At 44.6% G+C, this 21,015-nt stretch overlaps 1 protein-coding gene across 4 annotated transcripts in view; it reads right to left on the bottom strand.

Moving 5' to 3' along the window:
- Positions 1–21,015, bottom strand: part of Tex2 (testis expressed 2) — a 127,100-nt gene that overhangs the window by 59,106 nt on the left and 46,979 nt on the right. For all 4 annotated transcript variants that reach the window (XM_017801518.2, XM_008846570.2, XM_008846571.2 and 1 more), the window contains exon 2: positions 11,405–13,073. In XM_017801518.2, coding sequence (XP_017657007.1) covers positions 11,405–13,048 — 1,644 coding nt within the window. In that variant the 5' untranslated portion in view covers positions 13,049–13,073. The remainder of the gene's footprint in view (positions 1–11,404; positions 13,074–21,015) is intronic.

The raw sequence follows: 21,015 nt of genomic DNA, 5'->3' as shown, positions 1-21,015 counted from the left end.
AGCCTTCATCCTGGCTTTCCTATCCTTCAGTAAATCCAATACTCAGGTGACTTTTAAATTGTAATGCATTTTAGATTAGAGTGCAGCAGAGTAGAAGATAAGCAGCGCTCAAATTAGGCAGACAAATGAAATGATCTCAGATGAACCACCACGATAACCAAGGTCTGACTTATGTTCATACATAATAAGCATCAGGTCTTCTTAAAATCAAGTGTCAACATTCTAACAGATAAGTGAGCAAATAAGGCGGCAGCGCCAACTTTCCAGATGCACTCTATCAGCTAAACAACTGAACATGTGTCAATAATGTTTACCTTTATTTATAAATTAGTCATCTACAATAAAGAAAAGCAGAGCAAAGATGACATCATTAGCCTCTTCCCTAATTTTCAGTATTTCTATTATAATATCTTCATACTATCTTTTACAATTTTATTTTACTTATTATTGTGTGTGTGCATATGATGTGTCTGTATGGGTGCATGTGGAGATGGGAGGACACATCCTCTGTGGGGTTGAGTCTATCCTTCCACCTGGATTCTGCCAACCAGACCCAGGTCATAAGGCTTGTGTGGCAAGACTTCTATCTCCTGAGCTATCTCTCCAGCCCCGACCTCATGTTATCTTTAGCTGACAACTTAAGGTACAGTATGTGTACTTAGAGTGAAGCTTATTGTTAATGATGAAGGCTACAAATACATATTTCAAGGTCAAAGAGATAATTTCTAATGTTTTTGGCCAAATGCCAATAGGTAGTCATCTAAATGTCAAATATCACAAGGCTTAGTCATTTTTTTAGCTAGAAAGAACAGACAAACAGAAACTATTTTCTTCTTGATAGTGTCTTCAGCAACCCCTTTGGACACCACTGAAAGGCGCTGTAAAACAAAACAATGAGTTAAGAAAAGTGGCCTGGACACCAACACACCACATACCCACAGACACAGACAAAGACAAATACACACACACACACACACACACACACACACAGACACATACACATATACACACAGATATACATGCTCTAAGACCACCTTGCTTGAAAATTCTTTTAGGTATGACAAATTTCTTCTGAAAACCTAATTGTTATAAAATATTAAGGTATTTTATAGTTTGCTTCTACAGTAAAAAGGGAAGGGTTTAGTTTAGACAGGGCCTCATTAGGCAGGCTACTTTGAACTCATGAAACTCCTACCTCAGCCTCTCAAATATTAAGACTTTAAGTTTGAGACATCATGGCCAGCTTGTACTTTTCTTATACATTAGATAAAAACTTGAGGGTAAAAAGACAGCATTTTTCATAGTTAATGCTTTATTCTTCTAAAAAAATACAACTTGAGCCAGGCGTGGTGGCACATGCCTTTAATCCCAGCACTTGGGAGACAGACAGGCGGATCTCAGTGAGTTCAAGGCCAGCCTGGTCTACATAGTGAGTTCCAGGACAGCTGGGACTACAGGGAGACCCTGTCTCAAAAAGACCAAAAAAACAAAAACAAAAACAAAACAAAACAAAAAACAACTTGAGAACTCTCAGACTCACAATACCCAGAGTGTCTTTTCTTTTACCTCATAGATGACACCCAGAACAAAACTGAAGACGGCAGTTCTAGGACACCCAGTAGAGTTTGGGAGGTGTTTTAGATACTGGATCAGAGTAACAGTCAGCCACATCGTAAAGTTAATGAGTTGGCTCTGCATGGTGACACATGCCTTTAATCCCAGGACTCAGGATGAAGGGGCCAGCCTGGTCTATATAGCAAGTCTGAGGCCAGGCAGGGTTGCATAGTGAGAACCTGTCTCAAAAAAATTTTTATTTTATTATTTTATGTGTATGAGTGTATTGCCTGAATGTAAGTGCACCTGTGTCATGCAATGCCGTGGAGGTCAGAAGTGGACATCAAGTCTCCTGGAGCTGGAGTTACAGACTGTTGTTAGCCACCATGTGGGTGCTAGGAATCAAATCTGGGTCCTCTGAAAGCGCAACCAGTGCTTTCTCCAGTCCCCAGTTTTTTTTTAAGTTAATTAGTTAAAAATTGGAAAATGTTATTGAAAGTGGGTACTGGGGACATGGAAGGAGACTATTACACTAATCTCTCCTTATTTCTGTATATACTTAAAACTTTATATAATTAAAAGTTCAAAAAAGAGGGAGCTGGAGAGATGGCTCAGCAGTTGAGCACTGATTGCTCTTGCAGAGGACTCAGGTTTGATTCCCAGCACCCATGTGACAGCTATGAACCGTCTTTAACTCCAGTTCCAAGGGAATCTAATGACCTCTTCTGACCTCTGAGACATTGTATGATATGGGTGCGCTCACATACACGCATGCAATACATTCATAAACATAAGATTTTTTTTTTAATTTTTAAAAAAGTTCAAAAAAGAAATTCTGGAATCACTTATTAACCTTAACCACATTGTTTCTATGGAAGAAATCTTCTATTCAAGAAGAATACTCCACAGAATTACCTTTAATCAACTTTAAAATACATGGCACCTGCTTGTACATGAAGCTCCTGAATTGAAGCACCTCACTTGAAAATATGTATTTGCATACTGGCAGGGCATAACGGTTCATGCTTTTAGTCCTAGAGTTCTAGAGCAGCCAAGGCTACATAGTGGGACCCTGTTTCAAAACACAGAAACAAAATTATGCATATATTTGTGTCTGTATGGGGGTATATCACCTGAATGCAGGTGCCTGTGGAAGTCAAAAGAGGGCACTGGATTCCCTGGAGATAGAGTTACAAGGGGTTTTCAGTTGCCTGACTTGGGCTCTAGAAACAGAACTTGGATCCTCTGCAAGAACAGCATATATATATACATTTTATTTTTCTTCTTCTTCTTTTTGAGACAGGGTCCCCTTGTAGTCTCAGCTGGCCTGGAACTCGCTATGTAGACCAAGCTGGCTTCGAACTCACAAAGATCTACCCGCCTCTGCCTCCTGAGTGATGGTACTTGTTTTAAATCAGGGTCTCGTATTGCATAGGCTGGCCTTGAACCGTGTTATGTAGCCAAGGTGGTTTTAAACTCCTGATCCTCCTCCCTCTTAAATGCTGGGATTACAGGCATGCATCACCATGCCTGGCTCAAAATTACTCTTTTAATATATCAAAATCAAAGTCTGTATTTCCAAGATCCTAATTATTAAAGCAACCTGTTCATCTCATTATACCTAACTATGCCAAAGAAGGCATTCCAAAATTCATTTTTCTAGTCTCTGTGATGGTATAAATATAATTTCAGTCAACCTTCTAGACAGATTATTACTCTGGAAACTGACATCCTGCGGCTATGTTCTGTTGGTAGTTTATATGCTAGATAAGAATTTTCTCATGAATATAATTCAAAACTGCATCTCAGTCACATACTCAAACATAAATCCAAGAACCTTATGAAATCTTTGGTTTTTCATCATGAACAGGTGGGAAAGTTGGAATGCAAGAATAGAACTGAATGAAATCTGCTCCTGGCCAAGTGACAGCACCATCTTAGGGAAGGAGGACCATCCAATTTGGTGAGGAATGCTTAGCAAATACCCCACAGGCAATGTGCTAACTAAAATTCCTCAGTCTTCCAGGCCTGGATCCATACATTTCTGAGACTTCTAGGCCAGGACATCTAACTATCCCCAAGAGCTCCAGAAGCACACCACAGGGGGGAGGGGGGAGGGGGGGCAGGCACTGTGACACTCTTGGAGTCTAGGGCACACAACAGGCTCTGTCTTTAGCTACCTTACCCAGACCGTCAGGCTTTAAGGCTGATAACTTCCTTATTTATTTGCTTTCATGTTTTTGCAGCACTTGGCCGGATGTTCAAGGCAACGCTTTTCCTACCAGTTTCTTCTCCTCCGCCTGAATTCCCATTTATTTAGCTGCTGAGGTGGGGAGGCTGTGCTGTTCCACCCATGGGAAAAGTGGAAAGGGAAGGCAGGCTCACAGGGAAGAAAGACACCTGTTCAAGAAATAGTAAGGCGAGTCGCACCCTGGCTGGCTTCATAGGAACTGGTTCTCATGACAATTAACCCACTCTTACAGGAGCCACGTTAATCCTGTCACAAGGATGGAGCTTTCATGATCCAATTACCTTTTTTTGTTTAAAGAAAAGGTCTTATTATTGGTCCATGTTGACCTAAAGCTTGTGATGCTCCTACCTCAGCCTCCCAAGTGCTAGAATTCAGGCACAAACCACCCTGGCTGGCCTTAATTACTTTTGTTTTGTTTTGTTTCAAGATAGGGTCTCATGTATTCTAAGTTGGTCTCAAACTCTAAGTATCAAGGATGATGTTGCACACCACTCCTGCCTGTACCTCCCTGGTCCCCCAAGTGCTGAGATAACAGGTACATGTCACTATTCCCAGCTTCTAATGATCTCTTCGCACAGTTCAACATGTGCTTCAGTGGGAGCAAACCATAACCTAACCAGGGCTGCTCTATCCAGAAACCAGGGCCTGTCTCCTGCAGCACATCATAAGCACAAACCTGGAGTCGGTAGAAGACCAGAACTCACCATCACAGCTGTTTCTCTAGTCCTCCACTGAGCACGCACCACTCCTATATTCCCTTTGAATCCAGGAGGGCAGCACTCTATGAGAAGGTCAGCAGGGAGGGGACAGGAACATGGTTCTGCACTGCCACCCTCAGCAGCCTGATGCGTTCCCCTTAGCTTTTAAGAGATCTTGACTCCGGCCAAACTGAGATTTGTTGCTTCAACATTGAAAAGCATTTCAGGACTACCAGTAGAGTGAAACAGACTTGGAAATTCTATTAAAGACATTTTTAAAAAACATTTTATTTATTATTTTTATTTTATGTGTTCGAGTGTATTGTCTGCATGTGTGAGAGTGCACCCATGTCGTGCAATACTGCTGAGGTCAGAAGAGGGCTTCTGATTCCCCTGGTACTGGAGTTAAGGACAGTTCACAGCCACCATGTGGGTGCTGGGAATCAAATCCGGGGCCTCTGCAAGAGCAGTCAGTGCTCTTAACTGCTGAGCCATCTCTCCAGCCCCTATTAAAGACATTTTTTATGTAGACTTAAGCACAAGGGTTAAGAGAGAGATGCTCAGAACAAAGTACGACACACCCAAGAGTGTGAGTATGGACTTCTCTAGAAAGAGTCCATTAGGTAGGATGTACCCACACACAGGTACAGGCTCTTGAAAAGACAGCAAACAATCATTAAGTGTCTCAGCAATGGCCATATAAACCATTTTAGTGGCTCTCAAGTTACATCTCAAAAGGTTGCTAAGAAACCTTTTTTCTTCCTTCCTCCTTGGACAGAAGTATAATCTGAAAAGGTAAAACAAAAAGCCACTCTGGTTACACAAGGGTTTAACACATATCTTTTTTTCTATAAATGGGGTTTCTGGTAAGATTCCTATAAAATCGCAGGTTTCTGGTAGGGAAGAGAGATAGCAACTGTTACTTGTGCTGGAATTCTGGCTTCAACCAGACTCCTGAGTGAGCGGTGCCTTTTCCTCCTTATGTCCCCGAGATTGCCCCTGCCTTTCTTTTGTCTTTTTGAGACAGAGATTCTCTGTAGCCCCAGCTGGTCTGGAACTGACTATGTAGAACAGGCTGGTCTTGAACTTAGAGATCCATCTGCCTCTGCCTCCCAAGTGCTGGGAATAAAGGTGTGCACCACCACACCTGGCTTTCCCTGCCTTTCTATAGTGCCTCATGAGCACTGGCAGGAGAGGCTTTTAAGCACCAACAGAGTTTTAAGTCATATAAAAAAACGGACTGTGCTTTCTTCAGGAAAAAAAAATTCTCTAAAAGTTGTACTTTTTAGTAATTAGTTTTCATTTTTTATTTGTGTATTTAAAAAAAAAAAATACTAGCTGGGCGTGGTGGCTCATGCCTTTAATCCCAGCACTCAGGAGGCAGAAGCAGGTGGATCTCTGTGAGTTCAAGGCCAGCCTGGTCTACATAGTGAGTTCCAGGACAGCCAAGGCTACAGGGAGACCCTGTCTCAAAAAGACTAAAAAAAAAAAAGTTTAAATGTGAAATGCCCCCACAGGCTCATGTGTTTGAACACTTGGTTCCTGGCTAGTGGAGTTATTTCAAGAAGTTGTGAAACTGTTGGGACATGGGCTTGGCTAGATGATGTAGGCCATTAGGTGCCAGCCTTGAAGTTTACAGCCTGGCCTCACTTGTAGCACAAGCCCTCTGTTTCCCGTGTGTTGCTGTGTGATCAGTCACCTCACACTCCCACCACCATGCACCAACCAAACCAGCTACCATACAGTCCCCTCGATGATGGACTGTATTTTCTCCCTCTTAGGTTACTTCTCTCATGTATTTGGTCACAACGACAGGAAAACTCACTAGAATTTCATTCACCCACAGACCAATGCAATCACCCAGCAATTATGCGTCACATGCCTAATACACAGTGGGAGCTGAGAATACAAGGGTGAGCAGATGAACACAGCTAATATATTTATGAAGCTTATGTACTGTGGAAGTCAGAGAATAAACATGGAACTACAGTTAGTAAGTCCTATGAAGGTGAGACAGAGATGGTTGCTGTGCCTCCAAAATTTGGGTTTAGAGTAGGGCTGTGGCTGGGGAGAAGTCACCCAGATGAGGCCTTTTTCATTTCAGAGGCTTATGTAACTAACTAGCTTACTCCAGTGGGGCATGAACGGATGATAGGTGTCATTTCCAGGTCTAGGCATATAAGTAGGTATGTTTTTTTCTTTCTGCCAAAAGGATCATGCGTCCTTCACTGGCTGAGCTACAATCAGTATTATTTCTCCTTATTGTTGCGTGTCAAGCTGGCTAGCTGGCTCTGCCTTCACCTAAGCTGCTCAGCGCCATCTTGTTACTGTACCTCCACAACTGCACATAAGAACTCTTAAGTGCCGAGCGTGGTGGCACACGCCTGTAGTCCCAGCACTTGGGAGGCAGAGACAGGGGAATCTCTGTGAGCTCAAGGCCAGCCTGGTCTACATAGTGAGTTCCAGGATGGCTGGGGCTACGGGGAGACCCTATCTCAAAAAGACAAAAAAAAAAAAAAAGAACTCAATATAATCTGGAGAGATGGCTCAGAGGTTAAGAGCACTATCTGCTCTTGCAGAGGACTCAGGTTCAGTTCCTAGCCCTCACGTGGTAGCTAATAGCCATTTGTAACTCCAGTTGCAAGGGAATTCAACACCCACTTTCTGACCTCTGTAGTCACTGCATGACATTGGTGCATTCACATGCATGCAGGCAATACACTCATATACATAAAATTAAAATTTTTTTTTTTTGGTCTTTTTGAGACAGGGTCTCCCTGTAGCTCCAGCTGTCCTGGAACTAACTATGTAGACCAGACTGGCCTTGAACTCACAGAGATCCGCCTGCCTCTGCCTCCCAAGTGCTGGGACTAAAGGCGTGTGCCACCGCGCCTGGCTAAAATTAAATATTTAAAAAAAATAATTTTGGGGGGTTTTGGGTCTTTTTTGAGACAGGGTCTCCCTGTAGCCTCAGTTGGCGTGGAACTCACTATGTAGACCATGCTAGCCTTGAACTCACAGAGCTCCACCTGCCTCTGCCTCCAGAGTGCTGGGACTGAAGGCGTGCGCCACCATGCATAGCTTAAAAAATAACTCTTGGGGCTGGAGAGATGGCTCAGTGGTTAAGAGCACTGACTGCTCTTGCAGAGGACCCAGGTTCGATTCCCAGCACCCACATGGCGGCTACGAACCGTCCTTAACTCTAGTTCCAGGGGAATCCGTGGCACTGTATGACACGACACGGGTGCACTCACATACATGCAAGCAATACACTCATACACATAAAATAAAAATAATAAATACAATATAATAACTCTTAGCTGGGTGTGGTGGCGCACGCCTGTAGTTCCAGCACTTGGGAGGCAGAGGCAGGCGGATCTCTGTGAGTTCAAGGCCAGCCTGGTCTACACAGCGAGTTCCAGGCCAGCTGGGGCTACAGGGAGACCCTGTTTCAAAAAGACCAAAACCAAACAAACAAACCTCTTAACACCTAGGACAGCGCTGGCAAACTGGGAACACAGCCACAGCCATAGCCACCCATTAACCTATTATCTACAGCCGCCTTCCTGCTGCAGTGCAGAGCTGAGTGGCTGCAGTAAGACTGTGCTGCCTACAAGCCTAAAATATTTATTATCCTTTAGGAAAAAGCTAAGCGGCAGAGCCCTGGGTGTAGACCTAGGACAGCAAGAGTCTGGGGCCCCTGAATCAACAAGTACAGGGGCCGCCCACCCTCCTAGAACACCCATATAAGGCTGGTTTGTGCTCAAGAAATAAACTTCCATTGTTTTACCAAAGCTGTGTTAACCTAACTCATTTGGAGAATACATCACAAATCCAATGAGAAAACAGAAGACAGACAGCCAAAGTTAGACTCCATTATACTTTCCTTTTCTTATCACATTTGAGCCCTAAATTTAATGTCAATGCCACTCAGTAAAACTAAGCTCCAAAATCTGAAATCTTGCATTTGAAGCTTGTAACAAACTGTACATTCTTCTAACCTGTAATTCTGTCCCTTTTCTAAACAGAGCTATTTAGTCAAGTCTCTAAAAGCTTCTGTGTATATACACCAAGCAAAAGAACTCAGGCTAAAACCAACTTTTCCTCATTAGTAATGAAATCATTCTAAACAAGTTAAGGTTGAAAATGAGAAGAATTACTCAGGTTGTGGGATATTAGGGTGGGAACTTATTCTGATGATGGCATTTGGGGGTGCTGTACGGAAGGTGACTAGGATTAGATAGTCACTGGGATGGAGACCCACCACTGAATTCTGGTGGCTTTATAAGATGACAGGGAAGGTAGAGAACACATGCACACCTGTGCCCTCTATCACCTACCGATGATGCCCATGGACCTCAGGACTCTGCCAGTAAGAGGGCCATCACCAGTAAGTCCCTCAACTTTGGGCTAAAACCAGGAACAAAAATAACATCTTTTCTTTGGTTTTTGAGACAGAGTCTCAGAATATAGCCCTGGCTGTCCACAAACTCACATTCATCTGGCCTCAACCTCCCAAGTGCTGGGATGGCAGGTGGCTACCACCACCAAGTCTGAACTTTTTTCTTTTATAACTTACCTAGTTTGCAGTATTATATAATTAGCAACAGACAACAGACTAAGATAAACACCAGGCCTACATGGCTACGGGCAAGTAATATAACCTCCCTGGGCCTCCATTTCTTCATGAGCACAAATCCTAACTGAAAAGGGTTGTGACGTAGTATGAATGAGACAACATACCAAACCTAGCCCCAGCCTTAACTGTTTCAATCACTGGATTAAAACAACCTATCATACCATTAAAATACTACTACTGCAGGGTGTGGTGGTGCGTGCCTTTAGTCCCAGCACTTGGGAGGCAGATCTCTGTGAGTTGGAGGCCAGCCTGGTCTACATAGCGAGTTCTAGACCAGCTGGGGCTGTAGGGAGAGCCTGTCTCAAAAAGACCAAACAACAACAACTACAGCACTCTCGGTAGCTGGTAAATTGTCAACACACACAACAGTGATTGGAACAACACTTAAGACTGACTGTATTAAAATTAAAATGTTCCCAGGACAAATAAATGCTCCAATAGTTTAAACTGAATGCCACCATCAGTCAGCAGCACTGCAATTAACACAAGCACCATGTTTCTTTGCTAAAGTTATCACTCAGTCATTTAGAGCACATGTAAATCAGGTAGTCACAGTGTCACCCTTTCAAAAGAGTGGAGCCACCATGCATAATGAGTCACTTTTGCTCCACTTCACAAATTCATGCTAAACCAAGGGCCTTACATCCTCAAGCGCCATCACCAGCTTCCCTTAAAAAGAAACAGTCTCATAACATACTGGTGTGTGAAAGAAAGAAAAAAGGTCAGGCTGCAAAATATAGGATTGCATTAAATCAAATAGAAGAGTGGCTGAATACGTGCATGCGTATACAGACCCACCTAACTGCAGAACTTAAAATAGCCAAGATAATAGATCAAATCATTAACTGTAATTCCCTTTCACTTGTTTAATAATTTTTTTCCTTTGAGTTCTCTGTGTTTTTAAAACAGACTGGTTTTCTGTTGGTTTAGTATTTTTGAGACAGGGTTTCCCAGTAGTCACAGCTGGCTGTGACCTGGCTGAACTCAACTCCCAGAAATCCACCAGCCTCTGCCTCTTGTGGGATTAAGGGAGTGCATCACCACACCTAGCTGTATTGTTTTTCTGTTTTTGTTTTTTCTTTACATATGGGAAGAAAGGCCATGAAATTAAAAAAAAAAAAAAAATCAAATAATATCTTAGTCATCCCCGGCCCCTGACTTTTGACTTTTTTTTTTTTCCTTTTTGCAATAAAGAGAGATCATGTTGTCATCTTTAAAGCATTCTTACCTAGATTCTAACTGAGATAGAAGGGAAGGGAAGTCTTATAACAACAGAAACCAAACAATTTTGCAACTGGAAGAGCTAAAGGTTAAGATCAACGTTCAAAATTCCCCCAAGAAAACAAAATTCTTCTTGCACATCTTCTGTAATGCCAGCAACAGTTTTTCAGGGAAGGTCCAGGAGTGAACTTTCTGTGGAAAGGCATCATGGGGTACTCAATTAAATGGCAAGAAAACTTGGATAAATGACCACCTTGCAGAGCTGTCTCAGGCCTAAAACTGGAAGCACCAAATGCCAACAGGTAATCAAGAAGTTGAACTTGACAACCTTTATAGAACAGTGGCCTCCAAATTGTTCTGATTTACATCCTATCTGGGAAAACACATATAAAAATGCGTATAGATGACTTACAAACTCTATAAACGATAACTATACTTTTATAATACCGTGATGTATTATGACATATACACAATAGCCAGAAAACTTAAATAGGTAGAAATAAATAGAAATTCTAATACATTTGTCCTGTGTCCTGACAGATAATCTCATACCAACAGCAGGCCCAAATCCTGGCACGTGGCATGCACACAAATATGACACCTTTCCCAGCCCTCACTCCATTGTGCACAAAGAGGGGATAGCTACACGGGCGGGCAATGGATATTAATTGGTCTCTTTCCTCCGGGCCTTCTCTTGCAATTCTACAAGCATTTAACCTGATTCGAGTCTCAAGAATATATAATCCTAACACTCAGCCATAACAAATCCTTAACAAGTAGCAAATGCCTAACAAACTGACAGACAGACCTAAATAGGAACTATATAAATGTTGCTATCTGGGGTCATGGAGAACTCTGAAAAACTACAAAACAAACATGAACTACAGGGAGGTTACCAGTTGAGCTTCTTGGCTTCCTGGAGAAAAGAGAGATTCTAAAGACTGAAAAAGAATCTTGGTGGAAAACAGTTAACCTTTAGCTCCAAGAATAAGTTAGCTCTACTTGCTAGTTGGACTTGTCAGCAGCCAGAGCAAGGCTTACCTTCAATATTTCAGGCTCTTTGATGTCCAGAGATCTTGTGTTCCAGTGTTGCAGAGTTTTGTGTGATTTGTGATAGTTATGAGCACTTGGTGGTGTAAAAAACCAAATCATGCAAACGGCAGTCATGAACCCAAGGCCGATGCCCAGGAAGAGCCCGCTTAGGTAGTAGGGGAGGGGGAGGATGAGGTACATGTAGACACATATTATAAAGAAGCCCAGCATCTTCACAGGTAATTCCTGGTGCTGGGTGGCTGAGTCTGCCTCATCCTCACTGTCAAGAACCATGCCATCGTCAGCAAGCACCTCTGCCTTAAGGGGAACATCCAAGGGCTTCTCCAGTCTCCCCTCGCTCTCAGTCTCCAGCTCAAAGTCCTCAGTGTACAGTTCACAGAACTCTTCATCCTCTTTGCTCACTAAGGCAGACAGAGAACATTTCTCAAGAACGAGAGAGCTTGTCCTCAGACCTAAGTCCTTCAGACTGCTGGCCTGGGAAGCCTTGAACTCCACCTCTTTTGTAGATTCCTCAGTGGGCTTTGGGTCGTCGCTCCTGGGGGTGTTGGAGTCACTGCCATAGCCATCCCCTTCGGAGTCACACTCCTCTTCCTTGATGCTATAGTTGTTATTGCTTTCCAGGTGCCCATTCAAGCTGGACAGGTTGGAGAGTTCTGAAGCACTTGAGGATAAGGCTTTGGGCCTGTGGCTGCCACTTTCTTCCCCGATGATTTTGCTGAGGAGCTGAAAAGGCTCATAAATGACTTCTGAAAGGCGTCGTTTAGTGTCTTCGATTTTCGCCTCCATTTCGGGCACTTTAAAAAAGGAGCGAGTATCAGAGGGAGAAGTGAGCGGGGAAGAAGGCGCAGTTTTGGAATCTCCACCTGTGTTTCGTGGCTGTGTGAACTGCTTGAAAAGGTGCAAATTCAGCTTGGAGTCAGGCGGTTTATAGGACACAGTATCCGACTCCTGCCTGGAGGTGTCTGTGGACAGAGACTTGACCAATGTCTTCATCAAGTGTCTGTGCCGTGAGGGGTGTGGGGATTCTTTTGGCTCCACCTCCGTTGACAGGGACTTTACCAAGTTCATGAAGGGCTTTGCACTGGAAAGGGTGGAGGATGAGGCACTGGATGGGAGGACAGGAGACTTGGAAGGAGAGGACAGTGGGGAGGAAGAACTGGTTTTCTGCTCAGAAAGGGATGACACACTGGGAGAGCTAGCTAAGGGCCCCGATGAAGACGACCCTGGGGACAGAGCCAGTGGCACTGTACTTAATACTTGCACTGCCGGAGCAGGGGACTCCAGTAGCTTTACAGTGTTCTCGGAGACGGGCAAAATGGCAGGGGTCTTGGACACGGGCAGTCCATCTGCCAGGTCGGATGAGGCAGCAGGGCCAACAGGGTCATGGCCACCCCAGGGTTCAAGATACAGGTCCTCCTTGGCTTCGAGCCCTGTTACAATGCTTTGGTCATCTAGTCCCTCTTCCAGATACTCCCTGAACTCCTCCTCCTCTTCCTCCTCCTCCTCCCCAGATGCCGAGAAATGAATGGCGATGGTGTCTCGGGACACAGACCTCTGTACGTGCACTTTGGGGGCTGATGGTTTTGGCATGTCAGTGGTTTTCTCGGCATGGCGACCATTCAGACTTGTCATTGCCGGATTCACAAGGGCTCAGGCTCTGTGAAAAACAGCGAGAAAAGCAGAAGTCAGAGAGTGGTTTCTCCATAGGAGACCCAGCCATGTGCAGCTCTGAGCCTGGAGAAAGCTCAGCTGAGATGGTGATTATGTTTTTTCTTGGCAGATGTCCACTGTTTCTCACTCTGGAAGGTTTAATGCTTTAATTTTCACTAGATAAGTTCCAGTTAGGCATTCTCTTTCATGAGCAAACCACACACCAGCATTGTAAATGCCCAGTGATCTGTCTCACTTCACAGCTTCTAACTGGCTCATTTCTATCAGCAATTCTCTACTGTGAAGCTTGAAGTACCTGTACCATAGAAGTTGCCAGAAGTCCCACAGGATAAAATGAAGAATCGTGGTGACTTTTAAGGTTCTTGGAATAAAAAATTCACCAGTGGTCTTCCGGTTGTAAAAAGCTAAGCCAGGAGGCAATTTCCACAGCAATCCTAACAACCTGCCTTGCTTTTCCCACAGCATCCATACTGTCTCCCCACTGAGGTAAGTGGCAAAACATCCAAGGAGAGAATCTATAATCTGTCATGACCTGGTGGCTTCTTTGTTCCCTAAACAGCAGGTACCATAAAGCCAAGGTGTTTAAGTGGCCATGAAGAGGCTTCAGAAAGCAAGTACGTACTGGAATAATTCATTATTCATGTGGAAGAAAGAGGGCTGTCAATGTGGTAGCCTACCAAGAATCAAAAATTCCACCAAGGACTGTGGTGAGACATGGAAGGCAGGCTCTTCACCCTTTTGGAGCTTAGTAGCTAGTTGGAGAGAAGACAGACACTTGAAAAGCTGAGCAGCAGGACAGACAATGCCAAGCCCCACCTGTGGCATCTAATATGTGACATCTCACCTCACTCATTCACTGTCCTTTAAGGCTAGAGCTCAATGTGTAGCTCTGGCTAGCCGCAACTCATGATCCTCCTGCCACAGCCTCTTAAGTGCTGGGACCCCAGGGGTGAGCCACCATACCTCGCTACATGCAGCCTGTTTACTGGGCACAGGCATCATATCAGGACTCCCAAACTGGAACTCTACATCTAAACAGAGTTGCCACCAGAAGGGCAAAGATGTAGGGCAGATTCAGGAGTTCTGAGGAAGAAAGGCCAGGGTGGGACACTGGTCGCCTACTCTGTCTTCTGAACTAGTGGGTAACCGTGCAGAATGGGCATGATTAGAAGGAAGGGAGACAGGGGCACGATGATAAATGTGGGCACAGTATATAGCTGGTCACTTAGGTCTGTTCTCTGCCTGCAGGCCAGAGGGGAGATACTGGGGGGAAGGAGCCCTTACAAGAGAGGCATCATGGAAAAGTGTGAAGAATACCTGGCCTCTGGTACTTGCTCCTTTCCCACCTGACTGTGTGGAGCTTGAATAAGCCACAACCTCTCTGGGTCTTAGTATTATCAAAAAATGGGAGATCTGGGGTATTGTCCAAATCTAAAAGCCTACATGTTTATACTTATAGGTGACAACTCAACCCCGTACATTGACAAGGAGTCTACCACAGACTATCAACAGTGCTTATTCCTACATTTAAGTCAAATGTTTCTGTTCAAAGTACTGGAAACTGATACTACCAACAAGATAGCAGATAAAACCTGAGGGCCAGGGATGGGAAACGGTATTCCTGGATCACCAGAAAGGAAATTCTCTAAGAACAATTCCAATGTCAGGCAGGGTGTGATGGTGCATGCCTTTAATCCCAGCACTTGGGAGTCAGAGGCAGGCAGATCTGAGGGCAGTGTGGTCCACATAGTGAGTTCCAGGCCAGCTGGGGCTGTAGGGAGATCCTGTCCCAAAAAGACCAAAAAAAGAATGCTAGTGTCAGATCCAGACCACAACTGAAATTGTACATTTTTACTATCAGATCCTTGAGAAAAAGTACTTTCCGAAAGACTTTCTAGTAGAGTTTTGTCCACAGTCTTCCATGACCCTCAGGCTCTCTTGTCCTCACTGAATACAAGACAGAGTGACCTCCATCAACCAGACACAGCAATCAACAGCCACAAATGGGCAGCAGCTGGGATAATGCAGCCTCTGGTCCAGGGCCCTGCAGTCCAAGATGATCTTTCCTGTTATCTTTACACCAGCAGATCTGTAGGCTTACAAAGAAAACAAAACCAGGAACAGCTTGGTTTTCATTTAACTGCCACCTAGTTTCACAAGGGCAATGTTTTAAAGATTGATTTAAAAAAATTTTAATTATGTGTATATGTATGGGGGGGTATGTGCACCAGTGTGCAGGTACCCTTGAAGGCCAGAGGCATCAGATTCCCTAGAGCAAAAATTATTGATGGTTGTGAGCCACCTGACATGAGTGCTAGGCCTGAACTCAGGTCCTCTGCAAGAACAATCCATGCTCTTAACTGCTGAGTATTTCTCCAGCCCCTCACAAGGGTAATTTAAAAATAAAACTACAGTGGTAATAGAAAACTAAAGACTGGTACTAGCTAACTCTCAGTAAGTACTTTGCTAAGGTAAAGTGTAATGTATAAGGGTTGTTCTGAGGCTGCTTCATAAGGAGCAGTAGCTGCCAATGAAGGAGGCTGTGGGCTCAAGTCGAGGATAAAGCACAGTTTTGAGGCTGAACGGGGAAAGCTGGTCTACTGGGAAGCAGGGCAGAGTGGAGAGGCCCAGCTGCGGAGGGTGGTAGCCTAGGAGTCAAGAACCAAGCTAGGCACAGCTCAAGGTCCTAGGGTAAAAACATCAATGGAACCTATGGTCTCAGCAACTAGGCCAGGTCCCAGGGATAAAGCTGACCTGCTCAAAAGGCTGGTATTTTTGTATAGAGGCCACCAGGGGCCAACTTGCCCAATTCTCTTCCAGACAGCCCATGCTGAAAGGGACCTCTGCTGATCTATGCCCAACCTGTTCCCAAACTCTTTCAGTCAAGAGGGCCTGAGGTAAGCTCCAGAGAAAAGTGGGTATTGTCAGGCATAGTGGCACATGCATTTAGTCCTAACACTCGGGAGGCAAAGGTAGGTGAATCTCTATGAGATCAAGGCCAGCCTGGTCTACATAGCGAGTTCCAAGCCAGCTGAGGCGATAGGAAGAACCCTGTGTTAAGAAGAAAAAAAAGAAAGAAGAAAAAGAAAAGAAAAGTAGGTGCCAGGTTGCCAGATAGAGCAGGCAGTCTGGCCAAGCCTCAAGAAGAGTTTCAGAGGTTCACTGGAAACACTGGCAAATCTACATTGACCACTGGCTCTACTTCCCTAGTTTCACTAGAGCAAGCCACCAGAGGCCGGAGCATCACTGCCACTCTTTATGGTTTTTGTTGCTTTGAGACAGGGTTTCCCTTTAACCCTGACCAGGTTGGCCTCGATCTCATAGAGATCCACCTGTCTCTGCCTCTTGAGTGCTGGGATTAAAGGTGTTCGCCACTGTGAAAATTTGATTCTTGTTTTTGTTTTCTCACTGCCACTCTTTAAGTGCAAGGAAATCTCCTGGCCTATAAGCCATGAGGAGAGGGTGAACATAGACTTCTACTTAGGTTATTATTGCCAGGAGTGGCTTCTCTCGAGCCTATTTCTATGGGTTTCCATTTCCTTAGGTTCACAATGAGACTAGATAGGAACTTCTAGGAGCCAAATCATTGGTAAACTGGTTACACAGAGAAATGAAAGGGGTCCTTAGCCCCCTGACAATCTAGTAGCTAGGAAAATGCCAAGTATCCTGCCCTCTACTGCCAAAACCAGTTATGTCCAGGTTCAAAAAAATGATGGTCTTGGGGCTGGAGAGATGGCTTAGTGGTTAAGAGCACTGACTGCTCTTACAGAGAACAGGGGTTTGATTCCCAGCACCCACGGGGTAGCTAACAAGTATCTGTAACTCCAGTTCCATGGGAATCCAACACCCTCTTCTGACCTCTGGGCACTGAATGACACGGGTGCAAATGCAGGCTTGTAGCTTGGCACAATGGTATACAATATGGCTTTAATCACAGCACTCTAGAGGCAGAGGCAGGTGAGTTCAAAGTCAGCCTGGTATATAGTGAGTTCCAGGACAGCTGGGGATACAGGGAGACCCTGCCTCAAAAGGACAAAAAAAATTTACTGTCTTCAGCCTTTAGAAAAATGAAATACCAATGAAGATTTCCCTTCCCACTAACCTCCTTCCAAAGTCACCAGCAGAGTACAAGACACTGGAGTCTAGCACTGACCTCTGCAGCTCGTATGAAGAAGACTTTTGGAGTCTAAAACTAACATTGTCTCCAAGCTCCCCTAGGGACAATTTCCTGCCACCAATGTGCTTAATTTAAGCAAGTGTGACACGATCACAGTGGTGCTGCCGATTGACTATGGCTGGCCCAGAAGGGATGGCAAGAAGGAGAAGAGATGGACCAGCGTCTGATGTCTGGGGAGGTGGCTCCATCAGGCCCACCATAAAATAGCCCACCTCTAAATAGCTGGGACTGGAGAGATGGTCCAGCGGATAAGAGCACTGACTGCTCTTACAGAAGACCTAGGTTTGATTCCCAGCACCCACATGGCAGCTAACAGTCATCCATAACTCCAGTCCCAGGGGAATCCGATGCCTTCTTCTGACCTCCAAGGGCACTGCACGACACAGGAGCACTTAACACCCATGCAGGCAATACACTCATACACATAAAATAAAAATAAATAAAATAATTTTTTTTAAAAAAAGCTGACACTTCTACAACTGACCAAGGAATAACTGTGCAAAAACAAAGGAAATGGAAACTCCTAGAAATGGTCTCTAGCGAAGGCCCCCTTTCCCTTGACGATATGCGGTGATCCTGGCAGACTGGCGCTTCTGAGCTGAAGTCCGAGTCCAGGGCTGGCCAAGGTGGAATACTAACTAGAGACTCCCACACCAAGCAGGGAGGCTGCCTCTGCTCAGGAACAGGTGAACCAGAAGCAAATCAGCCTTCACTTCAACAGGAGCCCAGGTTCACCTCCTCTGAAAAAATTTGAAATCTCTATTAACCTCCTCCAGAGCCCTTTTGGATCAGGAATTGCCCCTAAAGGCCTGGCAGTAAGAGTGGGGAGAGGGAAGATCACCAGCAAGAGTCCAAAGTGACTCCAGTCTCTAAGAGACAGGTGTGCAGCTTCTGTGAAGAACCGTGGGTGAAAAGAGGGAGGGTCTCAGGTAGAGCGATCCATCCAGCCCCAAACAAGACACCAAACAAGTCAATACATTACATGGCAGAGGGGTTGTACAAACATGATAAAGTGTCTTGAGATGGGAGAGATATCCTGGACTACCCAAAGCAATTGAATGTAGTCCCAGGGGTCCTTCAAGAAGGAAGGGGGAAGCAGCAGTCAAAACTCGAGGGACTGGTGAGGTGGCTCAGTAGGAAAGGGTACTTGCTGCCAACACTGACAACCTGAACTCAACCCCTAGGTCCTACATGGTAGAAGGAAAGAACCAAACCCACAAGTTGTCCCCTGACCACCACACACATGCCACAGCACATGTACACATACATGCACCTGCACATAAACACACACAAATAAGCAAATAAATATAAAACCTTTTAATGAACTAATTTAATACTCTGAAGTACTTATGTCAAGTAAAATGATCTACTGAAACCCTCACAGAGGTAGCAAGAGGGCGTGTGCCTGGGACCCCGTGCTATGGAGGCTGAGGCAGAGAAGCAGGAGCCCCAGTCAGCCAAGGTAACAGCAAATTCCAGGTCTGCCTGGGCTTCCCAGTGTGACAGTGTCTTAAAAAGCAAACACATAAATCACAAACCAGCCAAGCAAACCAACAGAACCGTACCTTGTTCTTTAGTTTTATACTTCAGTGTGGCTGAATTCTAACATAAGAGATGTATTTATGGGGCTGGAGAGATGGCTCAGCGGTTAAAAGCACTGACTGCTCTTGCAGAGGACCCGTGTTCGATTCCCAGCACCCACATGGCGGCTTCAAACTGTCCTTAACTCCAGTTCCAGGGGAATCTGAAGCCCTCTTCTAACCTCCGCATCATTGCACAACACGGGTGCACTCACATACATGCAGGCAATACCCTTACACACACAAAATAAAAATAATAAACAAAACATTAAAACAAAAGATGTATTCATGCTCTGTGTGCCTAGGCCTTGGCCAGCTATGTTCCTGGAAAGCAGGCACTGTCCCTGCTCTGCTGATGGCCTTTTCTGAGGTCCTGGCCATGTTCTCCATTACAGCTATGGTCCCTGAAAAGATGCTCTTCTACGACGGATTTATGTGGGGTTCTTCATTCTTTCCAGTCTATAGAGATAGACAAGACAATGGCTCCCATCGAACCTGAACAACAAAACCACCAAAGGCTAAACAGGAGGCAGCTGCCTTCCCTTCATGAACTCCACAGCCATCTGGTGGCGTCAGAGTGGGAATATCAAACATCAATAAAACTTACCCAATTTCTAGGCACCCAAAAAGGGTTAGCCTCATTAATTAATTAAGCCATGAAAACCCAATCAACAGAAAATCAGACTGTACATTAAGAAATGAAGAGTTATTTCAAGATTCAATGTTGGAATTTATTAACAGAGGCAATAACCTCTCCATCTGGCTTTTGTTTTGGCTTTTTTTTTGGGGGGGGTGTCTAATAACAACTTCTCTTCCTACCTCCAGCTGTATTTTTATTCAACCTGGACTGAACAACCAAAACCAAACAAAGAGCAGGACTCCTCCCAGGCTGCTCTGTCACATCTCCCTTTACCCCTCAGACTAGAAGAGACAAACGGTGAGGCTGTTAGTATTGTTATTTCCCTTCTAACTAGATTAAAGTAGGAGGGAAAAAAGACATTTTGATCGAAAATGAACTAGCCTCTGGACACACAGCACAGTTCCACAGAGCCTTAAGAGGCAAGACTGGTTTGGCATAATCTCATTTCTTAGGAACAATCCTAATTCATCAAAGTCGCTGCTAAATTCTTTGTTTTTCTAAAATTCAGCTTGCTAGATGTGTGCTAACTTTGAACAGCTTGCACTCCGATATTTTACACACACACACACACACACACACACACACACACACACACACTACACACCAGGTAGCCTGCGCTGTGTCAGTCGATAGTTTTAATTCACAAACTTCTTTTGGCAGAGGGAAAACCAAGCTAGAGTCTATTGCAGAGGTTCTCGTAATACCTGTCTGTGCTTTCAGAAATTGGAGCTGCTTTTAGTGGGTGGAAAATTAGTTTTCTGCCTTGACACCGCATAGAAAACAGTGAGTCTGGTCCACATCCACCATCCTAGGGAGGCCTGATTTAGTTTTAAAACCTCAAGTACATCTTAACAGCCATCCCGTAATTCATTTCAGTCCACAGAGCAGCCAATAACTGTTGGCAGCCTTTCTAATTTGTTAATACTCCACCTCACAAACAAAAATCAATACTGACATGGCAGATAATGAACTAGTCCTCACTTTAGTTTCGCTTCAAGACAAGACTGGACTTTCAGCATGGGAAATCCTCCCAGACACTTCTCAGCCCTTGTGAGACACTCACAACTCCTTCCCCATTAGTTCTCAGGTCCCTAGACTCACAGTTAACACCTCCTCCTCACAGTCAACCCAGCAGGATCTCGAACCACCACCACCACCATCATCTAGGACTCACGCCAATAATAAACAAGTAGGGTCATGCCTCCCACCACTACAGCGCCTGAAGTGCCACATCCCAGAGGAACGGGTGTTCAAAGCATCAATATGATTAGACGCTTTCCTTATAGGTCACTTGAGGGTCCAATAATGAAATCAAATCCAACTCACAGTAATTCATTCAAAACCAGGTCATGCCTCCAGCACCACCATACAAAGTCCAGAGGAACGGGTGTTCAAAGCATCAATATGATTAGACGCTTTCCTTATAGGTCACTTGAGGGTCCAATAATGAAATCAAATCCAACTCACAGTAATTCATTCAAAACCAGGTCATGCCTCCAGCACCACCATACAAAGTCTGTAGACGTTTATA

Source organism: Nannospalax galili, unplaced genomic scaffold (assembly GCF_000622305.1).
Source record: "Nannospalax galili isolate Female #2095 unplaced genomic scaffold, S.galili_v1.0 scaffold1023, whole genome shotgun sequence".
NCBI classification, from domain to species: Eukaryota; Metazoa; Chordata; class Mammalia; order Rodentia; family Spalacidae; genus Nannospalax; species Nannospalax galili.
Note: the sequence above shows the minus strand (reverse complement) of the source record. Positions and strands in the feature narration are given on the sequence as shown.